Genomic DNA, 24,686 nt, shown 5'->3' on the forward strand with positions numbered 1-24,686 from the left:
TCATCTTATCGAATGAGGGGTCTCGGTGTTGTTCGTCGGGGCTCCTTCGTTTTCATGCTATACGTATGTGTGTTCTGCGAGGGGAGGATCGATGAATTTCGGAGGTGCGATGGGAGGAACCCTTCCGACATTAACGCGCTCCCGTGCTGTTTTCAATGTCAAACTTCTCATAGAGAACCATCCGAAGTGAGCTCTTCCCGCGGTCGGGAAAACCGCCGGATATCGGGGACAATTAGGTTTTTTCTACTCTTGTACTCAGAAGTTCGGTAACGGCGATTCTCGCTTTTACTGCCGGCGGTAGCGGCGGCAGAGCTGCTGCGGGAGCTGCCATTTTTTCACGGCGGTTCATCTTTCCGCATAAAAGGATCCGAGAGCAGGGACGTCACGGGCAGGTCCTTAAAACTGTCTGGACGAGCTTCTGGGCTGCAGCGACCAGCATCCACTCCGTGGTTAGCGATGGCCACTGCGCCACAGCAAAAAACAACGCTACCGGCAGAGACACGAGACGATGTCCAAGATGAGGATGACGATGACAACGACCACGACTACGAGCATCTGTGTGAGAGGAGGGTGAACTAAGCACCGACCTCAGAGAAGTCACGGCCATCATCACCGCGTAGAGTGCCTGCAAAGGTCCCCAGTACTTGGACGACAACGACGACGAAACAACGACCGAGCGGACAGACCACCGCTCGCTCACTCACTCACTCGCTCTGCGACGCTTCCACTCCCTCTCACTCTCCGGCTTTAATTGTGTATTCCGCTTGATTCTCTTTTTTTTCGTCATCTTCTGTCGTTCAGGGGTCGTCCATCTGGGGTCGCTGATCGCGTTTCTCGTCGGTGTCCACGAAAAACTTTTGTCTCCCTCATTTGCCGGATTTCTGGCTGCTTCACTTTACCTGGCAAACCGAGCTGCCTCAGTCGCCTCATTGTCGGACCGTACATCCGTGAGTTGGTCGCTTCAAAAGTTGTCGTAAACACTAAAGCATCCGCGACTACTTAGAGAAAGACTATGACTGTGACTCTACCGTGTTGCAGCGCTTGAATAAGGCTGGTTCTGAAACAGATGAGAAAAATACAAAACTTGACGAAACTACGGCAAAGCGACATGTGTGCGGCAGCCTCGACGAATGAACCATGCTAGGGCTCCTCAATCAATCCGGCGGACGATTCACGCTCTTGCCATTAATTTAGCTCTAAATCCGAAAGTCACCAAGCATTCCGGTTGGCGAAATATGTATCCCGGCAAGATTTCCGGGGCAAGTGAGCGAGATTCATGCGAGAGGCTTGACTGACTGGATCTTTTCTTTCCAGCGCGATGCGTACAGCAGAGTTTCCGAGTGAGACCCACGAACTCGGAAGTTGTGGAAGGTCAGAGCGTCTACATGCGTTGTGAGGTCAACAATCAGGACGGACAAGTTCAGTGGGCAAAGGATGGATTCGTGTTGGGTAAGTGTGGAGAGTTATTGGAATTTTTTCGTGGGTATTTCCGTTGCTAGTGTCCTTCCAGGAGCCTATGCGGTTCTGGGTTGACTCGAGAGCGATCGGGTGGTTTTCAGCGAGCCTAATTGCGGGCTTCAAAGAAAAAATTTATTATAATTCCGTCGAACGAACATGAATGTGGAGCAGGTGACTTTTATCTCAGTCAGGGTAAAGCCGTGGATAAAGCCAACAGCGCCAGTCTGCCGACCAAATGAGCTAGTGCGAATAGCAAAACAGGCGAGCGAACGAACTCACGTTGGGGTCATAGCAGCACCGTTCAGCGAGCGCTCCGTGGGATTCGTCTCATCCGCCAAATACAGAGAACGGGACGAGTGAAGCCGGTGTTATCTTGTTGAGCCGCTGTACGGAGAAAAGGTGACATCTCACCACGCACGGCATTAGAACACGCTAGCGTTGTCTGGCGTCCAAGACGGGGCATTAAACCTGCACCGGGAGATGGACAAATGGTTTGGGGTGGAGAAAAAATTTGTCAGAAACTTCAATCGATGAGTGGTGATGTATTCTCCTGCTTGACTCCTTGAGGACTTTCATCGAATTCTATCAGCGTCAACCTTCAGTTATTCTCGAGGAGAACGCTGCTTGTCGGATTCATGTGGTTTCCGCACATGATCGATGGTCAAATCGAAAAGAATCGAATGATATAACACTCGAAAGAGTGTTGAAGCGAGACGGACCTTACGATAGGGAGCTCCTCCGTGAGTACGCTCCTGGTGTCCCGGGAATCGCCGAGTTACAATTTTCTGGAGCGTTCGCCCCTTTGTGATTCTTAGAATCGCGGGGATCATTCTCGGAGCGGAATGATACGGAGAGTAGCAGGCAGCATCTAGAAAGCCCGATTTAGATTGGCGACCCGACAAAAACTGCCTCCTGCAACGTATTTGGATCCTTCTGGCTCCCGCTTCTTATCAAGAGCTCTGATACGTTTCTCTTTCCTGATATCGATCAGTTCAACAGTCAGTCAGCCTCCCAAGCCAATTCAGCGGAGCCCGCTTCGGTCTGAGACCCATGGAAACAAGCTACTCGATAAAAATCAACCCATCTTTCGCATCGCGTCAGGAACTCGAGGTCCGATCTCAACAACTGAACTATTGGAAGGGAGCAGGCCTCGACCTCCTGGAGGGGAGGAGGAGGTCTTTCCCGCCGAAAAGACCTTCCTAGTCGAGCTCCTCCGGAGTCCGGTCGTCGGAGTCTTCGGAAAGTGGGAGCCTGTTCATCGAGACAAACGCTCCCGCCAGCGAGGCCGGGGACTCAGGGAACTTGATTAGTAGGAAGCTTCACCTAAATGCTGGGCGCAGTCGCATCCACTTAATATCATCAATTCGTGAATATCGAGTGCAGTGCTGAATTCACGATTGTTTGGACTAGGGCGGAGCGACCTTCTCAGAGACGCTCCAATGAAGAGCATGGGTCTTCCCAGCGGGCAAGCGGAGAGCTAGTTCGCGGACTACTTGGTCCTTGATTCTCGTCGGTTGCGCTTCCGAAAATCATGTCCTGAACAGGTCGCTGAGACGAAACTCGGTCGGTCGACCCGGAGTCCCGTGGGTCCAACAGACTGACGGACGTTTGTAAGGAGCACAGCCAGGAGGTGCAGATCGGACGTACTAAATATTTCACGAATCGACGGTCGAAATCCGTTGAGCTCTGAAGTAGCCGAAGGACACCTTCCCCGCGAGTCCCTTTTTTTCTGTAGCCTTTTCCTCCGGGTCGACCGTCCACGATGCTTCGGAGAGACAGGGATCTTCACGACGGGGATTTCTCTTCGCTTCTATTTTTTGGGAGCCTAATGGAAATCTACCGCGGATTTCCAAATATGAGTGTACGCCGTTGACGTTGATGTGTAATCTCTTGTTCAGAGCTCTGATTATCACGGGGACGATAAGTTTGTCTATCAATTCAAGTCTGTCAGGTAGTCGCCAGGTCTATTGTTCGTGCATCCGTTTCTTCGTTCGCCACGTCAGGGCGGGTGTGAATTTACTACTCCGTCTTCGAAAAATTGTTCCACTGAGAAAATCTAGCCGAGCGAAAAACTTGTGGAGCTCTCGAAAAACTTCTGTTATCGCAATTTGAGGCTCGCCGGCCGGCCGGCGGAGGGATAGATGCCATTGTTGCGAGTGGTTGTCGCGTTGGCTCGCTCGCTGATTTTGGCGTCGTCGGTCTTTGTTCAGCGTCAGCAGCCCTCCTCCACAAAGAAGTCGACTCCGCCTATTGTTACGCGCCGACGCTTTTCTTGATTCAACATAATGAGTGACTGGAAAGTTGAATATGTAAATAATTAAGAGCTCCAAGAGATCTCCTTCATTATGTCCGATAGATGAAGCCTCGGCGCGCTTCTCCGGAACGATCGGCGGCAGACGAGGGCCCCCGACCATGCGACTGGCGGAAAATATCTGCCGGGGGACATCGCGGATGAATTCCCGTACTCGGATTTATGATTGGTTATCTCATGTGCGCGATCGTGCCCCCTGCTTCGACGATATCACGACGGCGAGGGAGCCTAGGCAAACGAACTCTCTCGACGACACGTGCCTGTGTGTCCGTACGGAGTCAATATCTTTTCTTCGACTCGTCCCGTTTTCCGCGACCTCTTCGAGTGTTCCATCCTTCGAAGCATCTGGTTGTGCAAGGCTTCGCTGTTCTTCGCTGTTTCGGTAGTGATTGTAGTCCCTCTTCCATTCTTCTCGACTCCTTCTTGTTTTTTCCATAAAACTCTCTATATGGTCACTCGCACACTGTTAGCGTAGGCTGTAAAGAAACTTCCGCTGAGCCTCCTCTAGGGTTCGTTTTAACTATGCACTATTTCCGCATTGACGTTGAAACTGTGTTCCCTCGCTAACCTTGGAGGAGCGTACCTCACCGACCGCCTCGGGTAGCCTTCCAGCGTGGCTCTACGCGTGCTCGTTCGCCCGCATTTTCTAGCTGTGTTATTAACTCGGGGTTTGACTACCTACATTGCGCGCGCCGTCAACAAAGAAAAGCTACAAGTATCGAGGTCGTGTTCGAGAGAAGTTCTTCTGAGTCACTACAATGACGTCGGCCATTGAGGATTCGCTACGGAGGAATTCGTCGAGCGTTCAAAGGCGGGCCGCTGGAGAGACTTCCCAACGCACGGGTCACGCACGCGTGCACCCAGCCTAGGACTTGTTTTGGGGTGGAGGGGGGGGGGGTGGCTGGGCATGCGAGCTTTACAGGTGGAGGGGAGAGTTCGATTCGTTCATCGGACTCCTCTCGAAACTAATGAGATGCTTTAGACTTTGCGCCATCGGAAAACTCGAGCAAGCGTACCAAAAAGGTTTATCTGCTTTTCCAGGCTACGAACGAGATGTTCCCGGCTACGAGCGATACTCGATGAGCGGTAACGCCATGAGGGGCGAGCACCATCTGCTTATTTCGAACGCAACGGTGGACGACGACGGAGATTACCAATGCCAAGTTGCACCCGCCAAAAACAGCAAAGCAATCTGGGCAAACGCCAAACTCACCGTACTCCGTAAGTTCCTCTCCCATAATCGTGAGAAAATCCAATGGCTTTCCGTACGCGACTCAACGAGATCGCTGATGATTCATGGCGACTGTCTGCTGGTAGCTGCGATCTCTTGATCGCCTTGTTTTGTCAGGGTCGGTTCGCTTTTAGCGTCTTGGCAACATCCTTGAAGAACTCGGGGAATTGGCCCGAGCGTTTGGCCGACGTGAACTTCGGCCGCATGTCATCGCATAGGAGAAAGGCGTCCGAGACTGAGAAGATCACGTGTCCGTTCGTTCTTCGATTCCTCAGCTCTTCGTTTCGAAATCAGGACCGCGGCAGCTCTCAAGCCGCGGGCAGTGAATGACCCGCTTTTCGGATTGCCCTTCCCGTTTCCTCGAATGTGGCGCTTCAAGTTGCTTGCTGCGAGCACATATGACAGCTTCTCCTTTTGAAAGTCTAGCTCCGGGGCCTGGAAGTCTCTGAATGCGATTGCCAATGCACCGGGACGCATCGAAATCCCTCGTTGTCTGGGAGAGGGGTCTTCGTCGTTTTTTCGAGCCTCAAACTCATTTTTGGTTTGCGCGGCCGGCCGGCTAGCTGGGTAGCGATTCACTGAGTGAGCACTCTCTAGTTGCATGCCGGACTGAGCTCAGTCGGCGTTCGAGTCCCTTCAGCGAGCCGCTCACCGGTCTGGGGGACCGCGTGAGGGTTTCGAGCCAAAATCTCGGAAGGGAATATGGATGCGTCTCGAACTTCTCCCTCTTGTTCGCATCGTCGCGAGAGTGATGACTTTTAGCGCCGCCAAAGTGCTTCCGCTGAACTGGAGTGCTGTTTTGGTTGTGGCGCGAACCTGTTTCCCTCAGACTGTGGCGGAACGAAGAGATTCCGCGTGAAGAGCCTCTTTATTATTTTTGCTTGCGGTGTCCTCCCGGGCCTCACTGCTGGTCAGCCTTGGCTTGTCGCTGCTCCTGCTCTGTGCTTCTTCCCTCGCTCTCGTCTCCGTGCCAAGTTCGGGCTTCGAGGAGAACACAGCCAGTAAATCCTCGTCGTTGCTCGTTTCCTTCATTCTCAGTCGAAGTCATCTGATTCTGCTCACAAGCTCCGACCCGATCCGGGAATCGCGACATACGAGCGCTTAGAGCAGTGCGAACTCTACAATTACCTACTCCGACATATAGAGGAGCATCGTTGCCCTCCGAACACTCTTCCTTTTTTCGAGGATCTCCTGTCGACAGTCATGTCGGAGAAACGAATGAGTGAAGTACATACATATCTCCATAGCATGCAGGGTTCCGCCGACCATGCGCCAAGTCCGGCGGGCGCTCGCATTCCCGCGGATTGTGCATCGGGCGCTTGGTCCGATGGCACTTGTCCAAGCATCCAGGTTTCGCACCGCTCCTTCTGTTGGCACTCAGAGAATCTCTGTTGCCAGTGTCGCTTTTCTTGTCTCGTGTTTCGGCGCTTCGTCTTCTGATCTCCGCCTGCTGCCCTTCCCGCGGGTGCTGACAGACAGGCTCCCCCGGAGAGTCTGCAGCTACTGGTATTGCCGCTTCTCCTGAGCGTTGCGGAAGGAGAACAGCCGAGGAGGAGTAATCAAGAAATCATTTGTCAAACTTCCCGAGTCGCTTGCTTGCCAAATGCTGGTGTTGTCAGTAATACTCGTTGCTTGCTCGGCAAGACGTCGACGGACGGTTCTCGAACCTACTACGTCACAGTGGGTGGGAGATGCCGTCAGTGACTCCTCGCGTACCTACATGTGGACAGTGTCCACCGCCCCCTTTCTACCGATTTTCTCCGAGCTCCACTCCCGCGGGGTGCGATTCTCTCCGTGTAATTGTATCGAGAGCGCGCTTGGAGCAACTCTGTCACATGAGAAACAATAATTAGCCGTCGTCTCAAACCGAAATTACGTTTCGTCGCTGCCATGCGTCGGCCCTCCTCTCTCACACCCGACTGCGGAATTCTTCCGTTTCCTGATTCTTCCAACGCTTCTGGTCTCCCCTCTCGGCCGCTTCGAGCGCGACCGATGTCTTCGATAGCTAAGCCGAATCATAACGATTGATTGCTCTTGCAGTGCCCCCGAAGACTATCGAGATTTCGAACTACATCAACAACAGCGCTGTAGTTGTCAAGCAACACGAAATGATTCCGCTCTCCTGTGTGGTCGGTCAATCGAAACCTGCGGCAGAAATAAAATGGTTCAGGAATAACGCGGAAATACACCAGCCAGGTTTGTACGACATCTCCAGCGGCTGTAAGGACCCGAGTGCGAAGCTGTGAGGGAAACTGGATCACGGCCGACTGAGAAATCGATGAGCTCTTACGATGGTCGGCCTATCGCTTCCTGAACCCCACTCGGGAACTATCTCCGCTACGGGGAGGAGATTCCCATAGATCTTACTTAAGGTGACTCATGCCGAACTCCAGCCATGCTGTTCATTTTCCAGACATGATCGAGTATAAAACTATCGAGGGTGACAATGGACGCTTGTCAGCGATATCCACGATCACGCTCCGGCCATCTCCCGAGGACAACGGCGTGGTCTACAGCTGTCAGGCGTTGCACCATAAGCTTGAACCGCCCCTGATCTCGATGGTTCGACTATCGGTGCTCTGTGAGTACCTACCTATTTAAATCTTTTTCTACAAATCCTCAGCTTTTGATAAGAGAGTGGGACGAATCCCGGGAGGCGGGAGTCCGGATTCAACGCTAAGTGCCCAGGAAGACCGAGTCGAAAGAGAATCGTCAACCTTCTGATGGTGATGATGATGTCCTCATGAATCGTCATGAGGGAGGAAGGCTTCTCCTTCATCAAGGAACAAGAACATCCTCCTTACCCTGCCTCTGATCGATCCAGGGTTCCCAGTCATTCTTTTCAAGAGCGTCGCTCCAGAGTCGAGCTGCTTCCCATAGGGGAATACCTACCTACATAGTCAAGTTCTGGGAGTCGGAATCATATCGTTATGCCGAGAGCTGGCCATTCTCTCGAGGGCTGTAACGTTCAGGTTACGACTCCGCAGCCCTCGTCGTTAGTACGGCGGTTAAGCGAATACAGTTGCGAAGAGCGTGAGGGCATTTCTACCGCAGGAGTCGTCTGACCGGAATTCTTGCCATTTCAAGTTCCACCGGGCCCACCTGAAATCCTGGGCTATGCTGAAGGAGAAGTCTTACGAGCCGGAAACGCTGTTGAGCTCCGATGCGTATCGAGAGGAGGAAACCCGTTAGCGACAGTGCTCTGGTATAAGGGCAGCGACACGAAGCCCATCGACAGCCGTTTTACTACCACGAATCGTGACAGCATAAACCCGTTGAAATTCATCGCTAACGCTTCCGATAACAACGCCGTTTATCGATGCGCTGCCTCCAACCAGATCAGCAAGCCCGAGACGGCTCAAGTGAAGCTCTCGGTTCATTGTAAGTAGATTTTCCTCGGATTCGCGCTCGAGACGAACGCGGATCGAGTCTGATCGAAGTGTCGCCCCTTGTTCGTTGCCGCGTCGAGAGGAAACATCCCAGAATGAATGCAAGGCAGGACTATTGGTCTCGGCCACGTTCCTTGATACGCTCGTCTCCGGCGTCACACGATGTTTGCTGTGGGATTCGGGTGAACGCTTCGTTGAGCCCGAGTCCCGGGAGCAAAGAAGACCTGTATGGCGTACATATAGATTATATGTGCGAAGACTCGTGTATAGTAATTATTATTATTCGCCCTGATCGATGAAGCTCCCTCTGTTTTTCCTCGCTCCGATTCGATCCGATGCTCGCAACAATGACCACTGCTGCACCATTGTTGCACGGATTTCCAATAAGTCGAATATTGGCCGAACAAAGAGCGCCCTCAACACATATGTCGATCTCAGTGGCACCAAATGTCGTGGCAGCGGTCAGCGGAGACACAAACTTTCGTTGGAGTTCGTGGGCTGCGGCCCACCTCTTCCCAGCCACCGTAGTTTGTCTGACAAAGTTCGAGCGATGAACAGCGGGGAATGTCTAGCGAGGAATCCACTAAACAAGTTCCTAAATCCAGATGGACCGAGCAATGCAACGATCGAGCACGACCCTTCGTCCACCGCGAAGGTCGGTGATCGCGTTACGATGAAGTGCCGCAGCGCTCCTAGCAACCCTAAGGCGGACATCTCCTGGACCGTTGACGGCCGACCTGTCAACGGGACCAAACCTCAGAGCCGCTTGGTGGACGGCGGATGGATAACGACATCGGAATTGAGCGTCGAAATCACCAAAGAAGGCCGGAAAATGAAAGTTTTCAACTGCTATGCTGTCAACCAGGCGTTGGGTGAAACCGTGGTGCAGACGGCGGCCGTCGATATAATTTGTGAGTTTAACAAAATTCCTACTTTTGACTTCTTTCAATTCGGTTCGAAGAAGACCGGACATCTGCCAGCACTGACGGGCAGTGTGATGCCGGGGAAAAAAAGGTTAGCTAGGACCACTCCGAGCGGGGACGCTGCGCTAAAAAACGGGAAAGGACGATCGTGCCAACCACCGCCTTGTTTTTCCTTCTCTGTGCGTGGGAGCAGCGGGAGCATCAATTGCTATCAAGAATACCATTAGCTGGGATAATATCAATTAGGAATTACCTGTCTTGCCGTGTCTCTGCGCGGGCGGCTCTCTCCGTGCACCTTCCTACCGGATCCGCTGCTCAGCTGAGGGTCTTAGCTTCGTCGAGGATTCAACAGCACCTCCTGCCGCCTAGCTGGTCAGTGACTGGCTCTCGGTCGGTCGCTGTGACGCGTTAATGAAGCCGTCAGCAAGATAAATGTCTCCAGCCATCCATCGGTCGAGCGAGCTGGCGGGCGTTCAGTGCAAACCGGAAGGCAATCGATGCCGTTCGAGAAGACAGTTAGACGCTCACCGTTAATTCTTCTCCCGCGGACGCTTACGTCTCGCGCTCCTCGGTTTTTCCCTGTGCGTCCCGCTTTTCCGCCGCGCCCCTGTCGAGCTCCCTGAAAGTGGATCCGAGGCCTCCCCATCGGGGTAGACCATCGCTCGAACGCATAGAGCGTTTCGCCCCCGGATGATCTGATACGCCCCGAGCCTGCGCTCCTCCGGCATTAGAATGCGTTCCACGCGGCTCGATGCCCGCTCTTCATCAACACTGCATTTTTCGGGGCTCTGACAAATTTGTCGTTGCAGATCCACCCACGCAAACGAAAATATATGGATACAAAGATGACAAGCCGATGAAAGCCGGAGAGGTCTATACGCTGTTTTGCGTCACCAAAGGAGGAAATCCGCCTCCGCAGCACGTTTGGTATCGGGGAAACTCGAGGGTGAGTCTCTTGCTGTGAGACATCGCTGATTGGAATCATTCGGTTTTCTCCTCACTGTCTTCTTTTCTTCTCGGAGATTAGATTGAATTATAATGCTAATTCGCCCATCCGATTCCAGATGGAGAGCGTGTCCAAGACGGATAATGTCACCGTCAAATCAGAAGTCACCTTCACGGCAACGGAAAAGGACAATGGCCGCACCATTCGCTGTGAGGCATCGCAGGCGAACAGCGCGCCCCAGAAATCCAGCGTCACACCGAAAGTTGTTTGTGAGTACAGACCGCGGAGAACGCTGCCGTAGCATCGGTACAAATCGTCACCGACCCAGCTGTCCGCGCAAACCGGTCTCGCATCCCTCAAACCAATCTCGATTCGCAGTTGGACCCTATAACGTGTCGGTGACGGCCATGGGGAGCTTCACGGCCGGAAGAAACGCAACACTCGAGTGTCGCTCGGGATCTTCGAACCCTCCGTCTGAAGTAACATGGTGGAAAAATAACAAACTCCTCGAGGCTGGTCAACACGATTCGTCGATAAGCGGAAACTACGGCGGGACGATCGTTGTGTCGAAATTGATTCTGAATCCAGTACTGGCAGAAGATCACGGCGCCATAATTCGCTGCCAAGCAACTAATCCTCGGCTGCAGAGAAGCGAGCACCACACCATGGATCTCCTCGTGGAACGTGAGAAATTCATATTTACTCTCATTCATGGAGATCGCTCGACAGATGGGTGGGATTTGCATGCTCCGCGGGCCAAGTGCTGAGAGGCTCTCCGAATTTTCAGATTCACCGGTGCTCAGTTTACGCGTCGACTCACTGACGTTCCTCGAGGGAGATGCGGCTCTCGTACAGAACGTAATCGTCAGCGCATATCCGCTAGTATCACGTTGGGAATGGCTCCACGAGGGAAAACGAGTTCCAGTGGCCAAAGACGCCGAAGAGTACAGGGGTCCTCGGCACCGAGTTAGTTACAAAGCAGACAGTTTGAACTTCACCGAGATCCACCGAAACGACTCGGGCATGTACGTGCTGAAAGTTCAAAACAAGGTTGGCTGGGGGGAGACCAACTTCACCGTCGACGTCCATTGTGAGTACCGTATTCGGTTTGGTATAAGTGCGGAACGAAACTCCCCGAGTCTTTTTCCGCCGCGAGCTTGGGAACACCGCCCAACGGTGAAAATATACATGGTGGAAAGTATTCGGATCGGCTCTCAAGCGAGCGCGTACCCAAGTGTTTCCTACGAGTTCAGAACCTTCTGAGGAGTGGAGCTGACCTGTCCTCGTCCCACTATCTCGCAATGATACTCGCTCCGTCACTCAACGGATGCGGATTTCGGAGAATTGCCGATTTTTATCTATCTTTTTTATTCATTCAATTATCTCCTATTTATTTTCTCATCGAACCATTTCCCCATCTCAATCGTATACTCATCATTGACGCATCTCGGTTTCCACCGAGTGCACCTCTAGAGCCTCAAACTTCGTGGAACACGCTCGAAAGAACCTTGGTGTCCGTTCCTTCGTTACGATATTCATCTAATCCTAAAACCCTCTCGCTAACCGAATCCAATGCTTTCTGCAGATCCGGCGTCGATTACGCACGTCGATGAGGTGGTTTACGCGGATGAGGGGAGTAATCCGACTTTTCAATGTCAGATCGACGCTCATCCTGTTCACAACGGTAAGAAGAAGCACACGATATGACACGAGGACTAACGAACGGGGATCTATTCGGTCGGAGTGCGGATGAATGAAGAGCCTGTTCTTCCGGAGGAAACTCCGCTCGTTTGTGCGCTGAGCAGAAATCCAGCGTCCGAGCGTAGCGACGAACGAAGCAACGAAGGCACGGACGGCCCGCTCGTTCCCAGTCGGCTCTTCTTCTACCGGATAACTCGCTATCGGTTTTTATTGCAAGCGTGGCGCACGGTAGACAGAGCTCCGACACTCGAGTTCCAGGGAGAGGGAGTAAAGGAGGTGTAGTCGTAGGTATTTAGTGTCTTGGAGCTTCACTCACTTGGTCGACGCCGCCGTTGGTTCTCCGCCGTTGTTGTCAAGATACGTTCGCTCCTTTGCTTGTGTTCATCGTAACCCAGTGGGTGCGAGGCAGGGCGAATGGCTGACTGGCCGGCTGGCTGGCTGGATGACTGCCGAGCCGTCCGTCCGCCTGGCGAGCTCACAGATAGCCTCCGAAACCCATTGTTAGCCTGCTGCGACAGAGTCTTCCCTTGTTCCCCTCGCTGTTGTATTCTCCATTGACCCGTGCACGGCATTTTCTTATTGCAGACACTGTCTACTGGGAACGAGAGAATTTCGACATGACCAGGACGCGGACAACATTCAAGGGTCGCGCTGACGAGAAAACAGCTACCTCGTTCTTCACCGTCTTCAATGTCTCTAGAGCAGATATCGGTATTTTCAACTGTATTGCCAACAACAGACTCGTGACCAGCTCGGCGTCAAAAGGGGCTATGCTCGTCGTGAACTGTGAGTTTTTCCCCTATTCCCGAAATCCACATCCCGATGGACTCGACGGAGGAATCGAATATTGCACGTGCTCCGGAGAGCCAGTTGATCCGAATGCTGGCTCCTCTTTCGAGACACGATGAGATCCGAGAGGAGCCCTCCGAGCCGTGATAATGAGGCTCTAATTCGAGTCAATCGCTAATTGCAGTCAAAGCGGAAATCGATCGCCACCCAGCTCTTTCGAAGGCGGCCGCTAACGAAAGCGGCGTCGCCCGTCTCAAATGCCGAGCTGAAGGGGCTCGGGAAGTGATGTTCTCCTGGCGGCGCAACAACGTTGAGTTGCGCGGTCCGAAATACGAAGTTTTTCAACGACGTGTAGAAGGCAGCTACGTGCAATGGGAAAGTGAACTAGTTATCTCTGATGTGCGGACATCGGATTATGGAAATTACACCTGCGTTGCTCAGAGTGATCTGGGATTGGATCACGCTCAAGTACTTCTAACTACTATCGGTAAGTGCCACGATGGGACATGTCTCTCGTCTATGTAGACAGATATAGTGTTCTACTCGTAGGTGGGAGGATGTCTGGCCGGCTTTTCCGCGTTTTCCTCTCCCTTCTTGCTGATCGTGGAACCCGGGTAAAGGGAATCTCTACGCGTCTCCAATTGTAAGCGGGACCTCCATTAGGTATCGACGAAGCTCGGAGCATAAGACTTCCCGAATCGTGGAATAGCGTTTCGAAATGTGGTGAGACTGGCTCATTGTGGCGAGTCGGCCTCAGATGCCCTGTCTGGCACGTATCATACAGTCGCGAGGGTTGAGGATCAGATTTAGGGCGATCATACGACGAGACGAGATGACCTTCCCGATATCCATCGAGGCGAGGACTTCCGATGCCCCGAAGAGCGCGAGGAATCCGGAACTCGAGTTGTCACCGGACCTTGGCAGAGAATCCAAGGAAGCCTGAGCGTCATTCGTCGCCTCAGGACATCTCGAGCAATTGTCTACCCGGGGTTCCGATCGTGTACAGCCAGGGCGTGTCACAGCTCATCTCGCATTGGCGAAGATGTTTGCGAAACGACAGGTAGAAAGTCCACGCGGGAGAGTCATTCTGGCGGCCGCGACACCCAGACTGGCTGTAGGAGCGCGGTCGAGTTGAACACAGCACCGTCTCCTCGGATTTGGGTAAACCAGAGAGGGAAAGACTTACAGGAAGGAAACGGAGAAGACAGGGTGTCGACGAAGCAATGTAAGCCCTAAGACAAACATGACATCCCCAGCTGGCGCTCGCCTGCCGATACGGGAGCTGATCAACTGAGTCGTCTAATTGGATTTTGCGAGCGATATTTTGATTCAGAGCTGACTGACTGAGATTCACGCGAGCGGATCGATACGATTCAACTCGGAACAGCCGCACTAGCGAGGCATTAGGTCCAAGTGGAATGGATGTCGACGGTGGCTCGGAGCCGCGAGCCGGCAGGCGCTGCTCGCGTGTCACGTTCGGAGATTCGTGGAATTAAGTAAACATTCATACAATCGATGATACCTTGTGACAAACAGTTGTAATGGCGAGCGTGCCCACACACGACCGAGTCGGCGACGTCAAGACTGAACGGGCTATCCTCAAAGGGCCTCTTCGCTATGAATTATGCATCCGGTTCCCGCCGTCCGTCCGAATGCAAGTTGGACCGTGGCTGCGACGAGGACGACCGACCGACAACGTTTCCCGCATGGTCAGCTATGGCGGACGGAGCCGTAGGATACGCTCTGTGGATAGGGAGGCTGTCGGGGACCACAAAGAAGAATGGATGTTGGGACGCCGGCGCTGCCGTCCTCGAAGCCATATGCCGCACAGCCTATTTGACACTTCTGCGCGTTGGTGTCGATCGTCGCCATGCCGCCGCGGAGATTCGTCGGAGCTGTAACCTCAGGCACTGTGAATATTCCCCGGACGAGTTCCGTGACTCTCTTGAGATTTTCCTCTCGCCTTCAGAGGAGACTTTAGAAAGAAATGGGAACGAGTCGTGGATTCATTGCGAGGAGCCGTTCGATGATTTTTTTTCGAATGCTCGGCGTGGACGCGATTCAGCCTGTTGACGACATCGCGGGGCCAAATCGAGTTGCTGCTCGCGCGAACGATTCATTAACGAGCGCATGTCGCGTGGAGCGGTGAGTTGAACGTGCAAGCAATATCTGTCTTCGTTTGAGCCCTCGACGACGGCCACAACCAGGTGTACTTACAAATATTCAGCATAGGCAACGAGGCGGATTATATGTATGTATGTAGGTACACGTCCGCTCTAGCCAACCAGAGCTCGCTAAGCGTGACACTAGCTGGTTGTATGATCGATCTGTTCATGAATACATGACATTGCCCGTCGTACCTTGTCATGAGACCCACGATTTACGCGGTCTGCTCACAACCTCTCGGAAACGACGCCTCAACCCTCGCATTGTTCTCCTCGATCCGCTGCCTCCTCAGTCGGATCGTTCGCGTTTCAAGAAAAGTTTGTGACGTCTCGCGTACTTCCATCCGTCCATCCTATGCCCGGATGTCTTGCATGGACCTTGAAACTTCTCCCCGAGAACAAGGGAGCCCGTTGGTCCTCCCATGCCGCTCGGAGCCGCGACGGCACGAGTGACGAATCGACGACACCATGTTTGAAGATGTGGGGCTGCACGGACTCAATCAGTTGACAAGAATATCTGAAACGAGGTCCGTCGAGGCGGAGCACCATTCTCAATGTTTCCTTGAACATCCAAGGCGATCGCTGCCCGTAAACCTCTCCTTAGCACGTACATACATTCATCTCCGAAAAAAGCCTCCAATAAACGACCCATCCGGTCAACCTAGCGAGGGATATGCGTCGCTCCCATACCCGCTTCATGACAGAGTTAAGTATTTGGTCCCTGCACGGACACGAATTCGTCTCCAAGGAGGATATTCGTTGCACCGCCGCGCGCTGAAAAAGTGCTGCTCACAACTTGCGGCTGCTTGAAGAATCAGCTGAGAATATTCTTCCTCTCCGCGAAGTCGTGGACCTCGGCTTTTCCGGGAGGCACTCCGAGATATCGAGTGCGAACACAGGAAGCCGCAACCCTTTTCCTTTTTCGTATATCCGACTGCTCCAGACACCGACCTTCGGCCGATTTTGTGTGAGCTCCCGGCGATGAAATGGGGGGCGCAGCGGCGAGCGTTGCTCTGGATGTGCAAACTGGCGGCACGTAGAGACTATCTCATTCCATGCGATGCGTTTCCATGGGCCTCGTTCGTGGTACCGAAGCCTATTTGGTGTGTGGCTTACCATAAGAGAGAGAGTGGAAAAGATCCCTGTGTAGCGAGCGTGCAGACCAGCCAGTCAGGACAGCCGGGTACCGGGATTCTGTTTATGCCTCACTGGCCGCTGCCGCCACCGCTGTTGTTGCCGCCGCCACCGTCCATATTTGGTCGGGAGAAGAGGCTTTACTGAGCCTCGGTGAACAACGAACGGCTTGGTGTCCCCGAGACTGGTTGCTTGCAGACTCGCGTAATAGAGAGAAAGAGACGGAGGGAGTCAGCTAGCCGAGCACTCGTTCGTTTTCCAATGTCCGAGCCTTCGTACACTAACGTGCATCCATGCGAAGACTAGGAAGAAACACGGCGGGGTGGCGAATGCGGCAGCGAAGACGGTCCAGCCAGCTATGGGCGAGCCGAAGAGATAAAGGAATATCGTTCTCATCGGGGAGAGAGAAAGACGCAATTAATTTTGATTAGGTTATCGGATGGTGATGGGGCTGCCGTCGTGGAGCTTCGGTGGTTGGCCATAAGCTCAATAGATGAAGAAGAGCTTACAGGAGGACGGACCGACGAGCGAACGAACGAACGAACGTCGGAGGAGACCGCGTCGCTCCCTAACAACCTTTGAGGGAATCCTCCAGTTCGATGAGTTCCAATTCACTCGGTCGGCTCGTGCGTTCCTCCCTTCGTTTTCCCGTTCGTATCCAACGTCGCGGAGTTAGTGCTCTCCGTAGTGCCGAAAGCGCAATTCACCGTAACATACGAGCTCTTCAAGGAGCGTAAATACTCGAAACACTTTCGAAAACGGTCTCTTCGTCGCTCTCTCATACACCAGAGAATACATGTACAGACTGTGTGCGGCAAGTACCGCGAAATTCTGTTTACCCGAGGATTGAGAGCGGATTGTGGGAGACACAAAATATGCCAGCTTGCGGATGCTGCAAGCGTTCTAAACTGAGCTTTTGAGAGCAGATGGAATGGGTGCATTCGGTAAAAAAGAGCGTGGCCTAAACTTGCCTATGACAAAGCGAGCTGAGAGTCCATAAATCTCATCTTATCACGGGCAGACTCGTGTTCTCTATCTTTAAGCAACTCGCCTGAAGGCCGACAGACAGACAGACCGCCAGCCAGCAACGAAGTCTACCCAATAGCTTCGAATGGTCGTTTGCGGCCTCGTAGGCCCAACTGCTGGCAGTGGTCGGCTTGGTGGCAAGTAGTCGTTCGCAGTCTTGTAGCGGGCGAGCTGGTCTTCATGGTCCGGTGCTTTCCCTTGAACTTTCTGCAGGTGGTGCCGCACGAGAGCTCTTGTCCGAATCTCGACCGCGTACACACTCGAACAACTAGCAGCGACAACCCGGATGATCGTTGCTTGGCAGGCAGAACAGGCCTAACAGAATATTTCGCAAGCAGATAGCCGAGCGGCCTACCGACCGAAGACAACAGACGATTAATGACAAAGCCTCCCAATCCGGACGAGTGCCGACCGAGCATCGCGGCGAATAACGATGACGACGTTTGAAGCGGCGTCACAGACATCACTTCTCTCTGCATACATGAAAAGGAGCACGAATCCAACCGATCGCGGAGGATCGTGCCGTCATTGTTGTGGATCTTCCTGTGCAGCTCGACGTTCGCGGGCGGGGCCGGAGTGGAGGAAATGCCCGACCCCCTGTATCCGTCCTCTCCGATAGGAAGTGGGAATGAGAGGGAAACTTAATGCATCGATCCCGCCGTTGTCGTCATCGGCGCCACCGACACGTCCCCCTCCACCCTTGTCGCCGTCGTCCCCTGCCGGTGCGGCACAGGTCCCTAAATGTCGCGCGAACCTGGATAGCGTTAGTCATAGTGAGCTGTCGCTCCGAGCCGCTCTCTGTTCGGCTGTCATTCGGTGGCGGAGCATTCATGGATTTGCTCATTTGTCAAAGTAGCTCTGTTCGAAGCTCAAGTGGAGTGTGTTTCTCGATGGAACCGCTTCCCACTCAGTAGATTCCGGAATCGCGAGTTTGTTCGATTTGCGCCTGGGGGAGCATCTTCGGCTCCCACTTCCCGATGTCATGAGATGCGTCGATGCATGATCGGAACGACCAGTTGGGGCTTGCCCTTCGAGCTCGGAGATTTGTCCCCTCCATTCTCGTCGATGATTAGAGGCGCTTCAGAGGGTATCCGAAAATTAGACTCTCTTCCTTTGAACCTCTATGCGGATTACGTCGATCGAAAACTGCTCCCCGCCATCCTTATCCGGCTCCTAAAGAAGCGCATCCACTCCGCAGGTTCACCTGGAAATCCGGTTTTCGTCTCTCTCAGCAATGCCACAGTCTCGTCGATTGTGGTCAGCTGGGAGCCAGGTTTCAGCGGGGGACTCGCTCAAAGCTTCAAACTCAGGTACCGGCCCCACGATCAGCCGAACGAGGGATATATTTATCGTGAGGTGCTGACACCAGTCGTCTACAACGCCACCATCACTGGTCTCTACGTGGACACCGCGTACGACTTCAGCGTCCAGGCGTACAATTCTTTCGGAGAGAGCGACTTCACCGAAGTAGTAACCGGTAGAACCTTGGGTGAGTTCGAGATACGGATCCGGTCGCAAGAAAATTCTCAATGTCGACTCAAAGAAGGTTCTCGGTGCATTCGAGATCAAGAAACGAGTAATCGAGCTCGGAGGCATCTTTTTTTCTTACAGATGAAATTGCTGAGTCGAACGGACAACCTTTGCCCTCGGCGATCTCAAAAGTGGACATCCCGAAGATGATCATCACTTCGGTCTCAGTAGTGGGAACTTCACTGCTTCTGCTCAACATCCTTCTCGTGGTGTGCTTTGTAAGAAAAAAGAAAAGCAAGCGACAGAAGGACGAAGGTACCTATCATTCGTACTCAGGTATGCACGGTCCCCGCTCGGTTTTGTTTATTTCGACAAAAGTTTTCTTTCCCCGCATGCTGAGATCCCTTCCGAGAGGTTGAATGTTTTCAATTTTGGAACTCCCGCCCGCGATATGCCTGAGAAAGTCCGCTGAACGCTGTAATTCCCCGAGTATGAGCCAGCATGGAGCTCGGAATGAGAGGGAGAAATTCCCGGTCCCGACTAAATTTCCTCTTTTCTCTGATTCACAGAAGAGAGCGAGCATTCTGCGACAAAACCTGCCGCAATCGAAATGTATGCTCCGCCGCCCAGTTACACGAACGCGACTGTGGCAACAGCTGAAACAGTAAGTTCGGCTTCGGACAAAAGTGATACTGTGCACTTCAGCTCCGACGACTCCACTTCAAAGCCATCGTTCATTCTCGAGGGTGCCACGGAAACGAGCGTGCGTTACCAACAAGGGCACTCTACTTTACCAACGTTCTATCACGACGACTCGTGTAAGTGCTCGTACATACCCGCGCGAAATTATTGTACGTTCTCTCGTGATCTCGCCTGACTGACTGAGAGTGATATCAGGCACCAAGGTGCAGCTCGGGAGGGAGTGAACGGGCTCCTTGAGTCCTCTGCATCCTCGATACGATCGTTCGGGAGTATATGTATATGAAGTCATTGCTGCAGAGCCTTCTCATTCGCGCTTCGTTCTGCGAAATCGGCCTCGTACTCGAGTGTAGTGTTTACCGTTCGTGGGCCGTGAGAGCGCTCACCGAACTCGGTAATATTGGCCCTTATCTGTTGGTTTGCTGCTTGATTGGCCTCCTCTCCCGTCTAGTTTATCCTTGATTGGCGTTTTGTCGGCTAATAATCTGGGTACAGTCTAACACCCCACCCGACTGCTAACAGTGTGATACTTCCGCTTGCAGCTCTCGTGACAGCGAAACCTCAGGTGGCGCCCATGATAGATCGGCATGCGACTTTGCCGGCGCGACATCATCTCCATCGGGTGCATTACGCACCGAATGTCGAGAGACGACTATCTGAAGCTGAATATCCCTATTATAGAGCTAATCACCCTGGCCCACCAACGCCGCCGGGCCGAACATCGGCGTCTGCGAACGCGGCATCCGTCGGGGGAGTCGCCCTCCGGGGCGATATGTACAATGTCGGGTACATAACGTATCCGCACGCAGAGCTCACCTCATTCAACAGCAACCCGCTGGCAGCTAACCGGATTAGCGAACACGATGGTCATCTAGTGTAGCACCCATTTCACTTGTAATGGTGTAGCCTTAGAGGAGAATTGAAACATTGAAAGCTGGCGATTTTACTGGAGAGGAAGCATTCCGACGCACGTGCCCGGCTTGCCATCGCGCTAGATGGAGGTATGTACATAGTAGACAGATCTGAGGGACGAATGGTCGGCTACGGGATGCGAGAGTCGGCACGTGACTCGAAATTGCCCCTGAGAGTGTACCGTCCTAGGGCTTGAGTAAATCATCAAGAAATGGTTCGACGACGTCACCGGAGCTCACTCAGGACCTCCGAATGTGGACCTAGAAAGAAAGAAAAACCTCTCGTCGGAAACTTTCAATTTTTCACTTCAACCTTCATCGTCCAGCCTCAAGATGACAACGGCCAAATCACAGAATGAGCGGATGAATCAAGCCAAAAATATATGTTAAACTTTCGTCGGAATGAATCGTGAGTGGCGAATGAATTGTGGAGACATGATGAGCGCAATAAGCAGGTGGTATCGAGGCCTGCATTGGATTCGATGAGCATCATTCTCCTGCACATGAGTGAACTCCTCAGGAACTGTCCAGAGTCCCAGCGCTGGGAGCGAAAAGAAGAACGTTTACTGAGAAATTTATAGAATGCTGCCCATGATGCGTGTACAGACGGAGACGAATCCATCACCTGGAAACCCCGAAAAACTCCAAGATTCCAACCCAAAGATATACTATGTCCGACATGTCGTCTGACTGTCAACCACACTGGAATCCTCTTGACCGCAGCACTCAAGAAGGAAGGATGGTGCAAGCTTCCGGGTGGATCCACGTCTCAAACACTAGTCTTCTGCAAGGGGGAGAGCAATTACGCGATCTGGCGTTCGATTAGATGTACGACACCGTGTGCCTGTTTGCATCCTCAGCTCATTGCATCAGAGGCCATTCCTGACTCAATTTCGATAGCTCATTCCGAGCGTGAGATGTTCTATGCTCCCCCTGGGACATTATTCGGATCGAGCGGGGCTCAAATTGTTGCGAAAAGATTCATCAGACGAGCGAAGCAAAACAGGACAGAACACTACAGAGGAGACTTTCCGGAAAGCGGTGTAAATCTCGGTGTAAATACTGTGTAGCAAAAACCATCGTGTGGCGATGATCGAGATGAGAAAGCGGTTACAGCAGCTCGGTGGTGTGTAAATACGATGAGGTTGTAATCGATGAAGGATGAATACAGTTGGAGAGAAGCAAGTTTGTCCATATATATTATGGAGTTAATGATTGCTATTATTATTATCAAGCAGAAGGAACGAAACATCGACGACGAACAACCAGCGAACACTCCGCGTCAATTTGAGCCAAATTTTTAACGGACAGATTCCTTCGTATTTATAAAGTCACGGCAGCCGTGATTATGTAAGAGAATCGAACAAGAGATCCCGAACAAAGCAATTCTAGACAAGGTTGTCAGCGTCCCCCTAATGGATATTAAACGAATTACTGATTGGCTGCGGTGAGAAGTTTTCTGAAACCGCGGATCCGATCGGCGAGGATATATATTTAAGATCGACAATGAAGATGAATTCTTTCGTAATATGTTGAATAAACTCATTTCGATGGAGCTCTATATCAGACGCATCTTTCTAAATAATAATACTAATAATAATGATAATCGAATCGGGCACCGCATCGTTTGAGAGCAAGCTTAGAGCGTTGAGATTGCGTCGATTCTGAGAACTCCCACCGATCGCTAGTGAACTCATAAGATTGCGATCTGCTCGAGTCCTATTGCTCTTAGCGTAGAACTACGATCCAGCCCTCGTCAGCAGGCGGAGATTGGGTACGGATCGCGGAGAAATGCTCACCAACTCTGTCCGGAAATTGACATGCCCATCTTACATGCGTGGCTCCTTGCGGAGCAACGCGAGAAGGCTGTCCCGAGCACAAATGATCGATTTACCTGGGTGATACGGGCTATAACATGGACTCGGGCTCATGATCCTCGGGAGCTACGCATCCCAGCACAAAAGATCGTGATGACAAGAAATGTTCACTTTGGGCGGTTTCAACAGGCAAGGAAATCATGGCTCGATTCGGTCACCCAGATACAGTTGAAAGTCGGATTCACAGGGCAGGAAACTTGTGAGAAAACGCTCGCTGATTCTCAAGTATTCTACCATTCTATGCCTGCTGGGAACCTGTCATCTGACATCACACACTGATCAATCGAGAGAAGCATACGCTTCATTGAGAGGGACGACCATCTCGGATCGGGATTTCAATCCTTGAGCAATAATCCCCTACTCCGAGGAGAAATCAAAAAATATAACGATGAGCAACGAAAGAGGCGAATAATGCCAGGCGCCGAGCATCGGGACATTAGAAGAGCAAATGAGGTGAGAGCTTCCCAGGTGATATGCTGCGAGGATGCGCAAGTGCTCCGGAAGGTTTCGAGATTCCATTGGTACAACTGAGACGATTCCTTGGTCGCGAATTCCCAGTTTAAGGATGAAAAAGCATAACTCCACGTCGACCGCCCGACTTGGATGTAGGATAGCCCAGGAATTTTCTCGGAAATCTCTTCGCGGATGCCTGATAGGTACTTGTTTGGGGGAGTCTCGCGGCGAGCTCGTTCCGAAGTTTGGGTCCGCGAGTCAGACGAGTCGAGTGTCCCATGAGGATCGACATACTTCGTGATATGGAGTCCCCCAAGCAACACAAGAAAAGAGAGATTATCTGATCTGGCGTTTGAAAGCACCCCGAACTCACATGCAAGTCCAGCAGCGGGAATTCTGAGCCGTGCGAGCCTGAAGACCCATCACAGTCTTCCTTCCTCAGATAAACATAGATGTCATGGAATCTGCATTGGGACCATTGAACCGTGAATTTCTTTCTGTCATTGATCGAGGGGACCTAGGATATTTAGAGCTGGCGCTTGATTTCCCATAATTATCCTGCGTACTAGAGGAGACCATCAGCGAACACTGCCGCCCGCTATCACTTTAGAAATGTGATAGCGGGCGTAAGAACAGCTTCGTCCGTCCTTCGCTGTTTCAACTGCTGGTGGCTGGTGGAATCTTCCCATTCGCTTGACTCTCATCAGCAAGGATTTAGGATGAGTCTCGCACCCCTCAGTACATCCTGCCGCAGGACGAGAGCTATTCGACGAGCTCCACCGGAGACGTTCGAGTGGACCCAATGTTTCTATGCTTCTCCTCTTTGTTTTCTTCCTCTATCAACCATATTTCTCATCTCTGTTCGGACGTACGTACGTTCCCTACTCCAATCCTCCGTTCGTTCACACTTTTCTCCCGCGATGGCTCGAGTTGCCAAGCCAAGCAGAGCCGTGCCAAGGCTCGGCTCAGTGCGATTTTTCCATCTTTTTCTTTTGAAAGGATCCAGCTTTACTTCCACTTTTTTCAGCTTCAACTGCTTCCGCAGCTCTTCTAGAAAGGGGAAAGCCGCTCCGGATTCGGAGCCGATTGCTGCAGCTCGGAGGGATGAGGGAAACGAGAGGATGAGGTGGATGGGTGTTATTAAGCGCCGAGAAAGCTGAAACGAGGAAGAAACGGATTGAAAGGTTCCGCAGGCCGCGGCGGGCGTTTCGCAGGAACGGTTGCCCGCAGCTATGTTCCCATGTAGATTGGGGTGCCCATCGGCTCGCCTGGTCGCCGCTCGTCCATCCCTCCATCGAATGGGAATTAGCATGCTATCATATACCCGTCCTTTCCGCCGCTTCGGAAACCAAGAAACAAGCTCCGAGGCGATTAATGTCCCGACACGTGCTCCAGAATTTCGGTCGAACAATCCCATATTTGCCGTGCTGGCTCGAATGATATATGATACTAGCCGCAGCCACGGCCGACCTCGAGCGAAGTTCCCTTCACGGCTCGATTCTGAGTTTCGATACGTTATGTCGGGCGCACCGAATCGGAAGCGGAGACCCCAGACCGTGGCTGTCGATCTAACCTACCACTCATTGCGGTCCAGCGAACGGATCTCAGATCCAGGGGTGGTGATAAGACGACAAACTTCAGTGAAATCCCGATGAGCGACAACATGGCTAGATGGCACGAGATCCGACATCCGACTCTCGCCTACGTGTACATGCATCATTCTGGAATCGGTCCATGGCTTGTTGTACGTCGACGGAGTTCGTTCTTGAGTGCACGTATCATCTAAGATCTAAGGTTTATCCACGATCAGTTGCGACTCCGAGGATATCCGACAGGCCGCACCAATCTTTTCTTGTTTCCTCATCCCTCTCTCCTTCAGCTTCCTTCTCAATGAATGAAAATAGCCCCGAGATATTTTATTAATCTATATGCAAAGTGTAGGGCAGGACGACAAACGAAGGAATGCGGCCGTGTTCCCCAAACCGGAGATGACGAAAAAAATTGATGGCGAAACATCGTGGGTACACTTCCCCGCACGCAGCAGTCGCTTCTTCTACCTGTCTCGCTGGGTAGGTGTTTCCGTGAGTTTGTTTTTTTTGCGCGGGGAATCTTGTTTGTTGTTGTTCCGGGAAGATGAAGTCTCGTCGACGAGACTGTATTTTGAAATTCGGAGAGTTTCGTCCCTGAAAAGAAATTCCCTCAG

General features: G+C 52.4%; 1 protein-coding gene across 1 annotated transcript; it reads left to right on the top strand.

The window, feature by feature from the left end:
- The first annotated feature begins 456 nt into the window (after nt 1–456).
- On the top strand, nt 457–20,122 carry LOC100905568 (nephrin). Its single transcript, XM_029110759.1, has 18 exons — nt 457–559; nt 1,315–1,449; nt 4,811–4,990; nt 7,041–7,196; nt 7,414–7,581; nt 8,088–8,381; nt 8,995–9,300; nt 10,122–10,258; nt 10,377–10,527; nt 10,637–10,942; nt 11,046–11,348; nt 11,844–11,942; nt 12,545–12,745; nt 12,933–13,235; nt 18,272–18,562; nt 18,685–18,879; nt 19,113–19,361; nt 19,785–20,122. Exons 1-18 carry the CDS (start codon nt 457–459, stop codon nt 20,120–20,122), a joined length of 3,915 nt encoding a protein of 1,304 aa, XP_028966592.1.
- The last annotated feature ends 4,564 nt before the right edge of the window (nt 20,123–24,686 follow it).

The sequence above is a fragment of the Galendromus occidentalis genome, unplaced genomic scaffold (assembly GCF_000255335.2).
Source record: "Galendromus occidentalis unplaced genomic scaffold, Mocc_1.1 scf7180000077088, whole genome shotgun sequence".
NCBI lineage: Eukaryota > Metazoa > Arthropoda > Arachnida > Mesostigmata > Phytoseiidae > Galendromus > Galendromus occidentalis.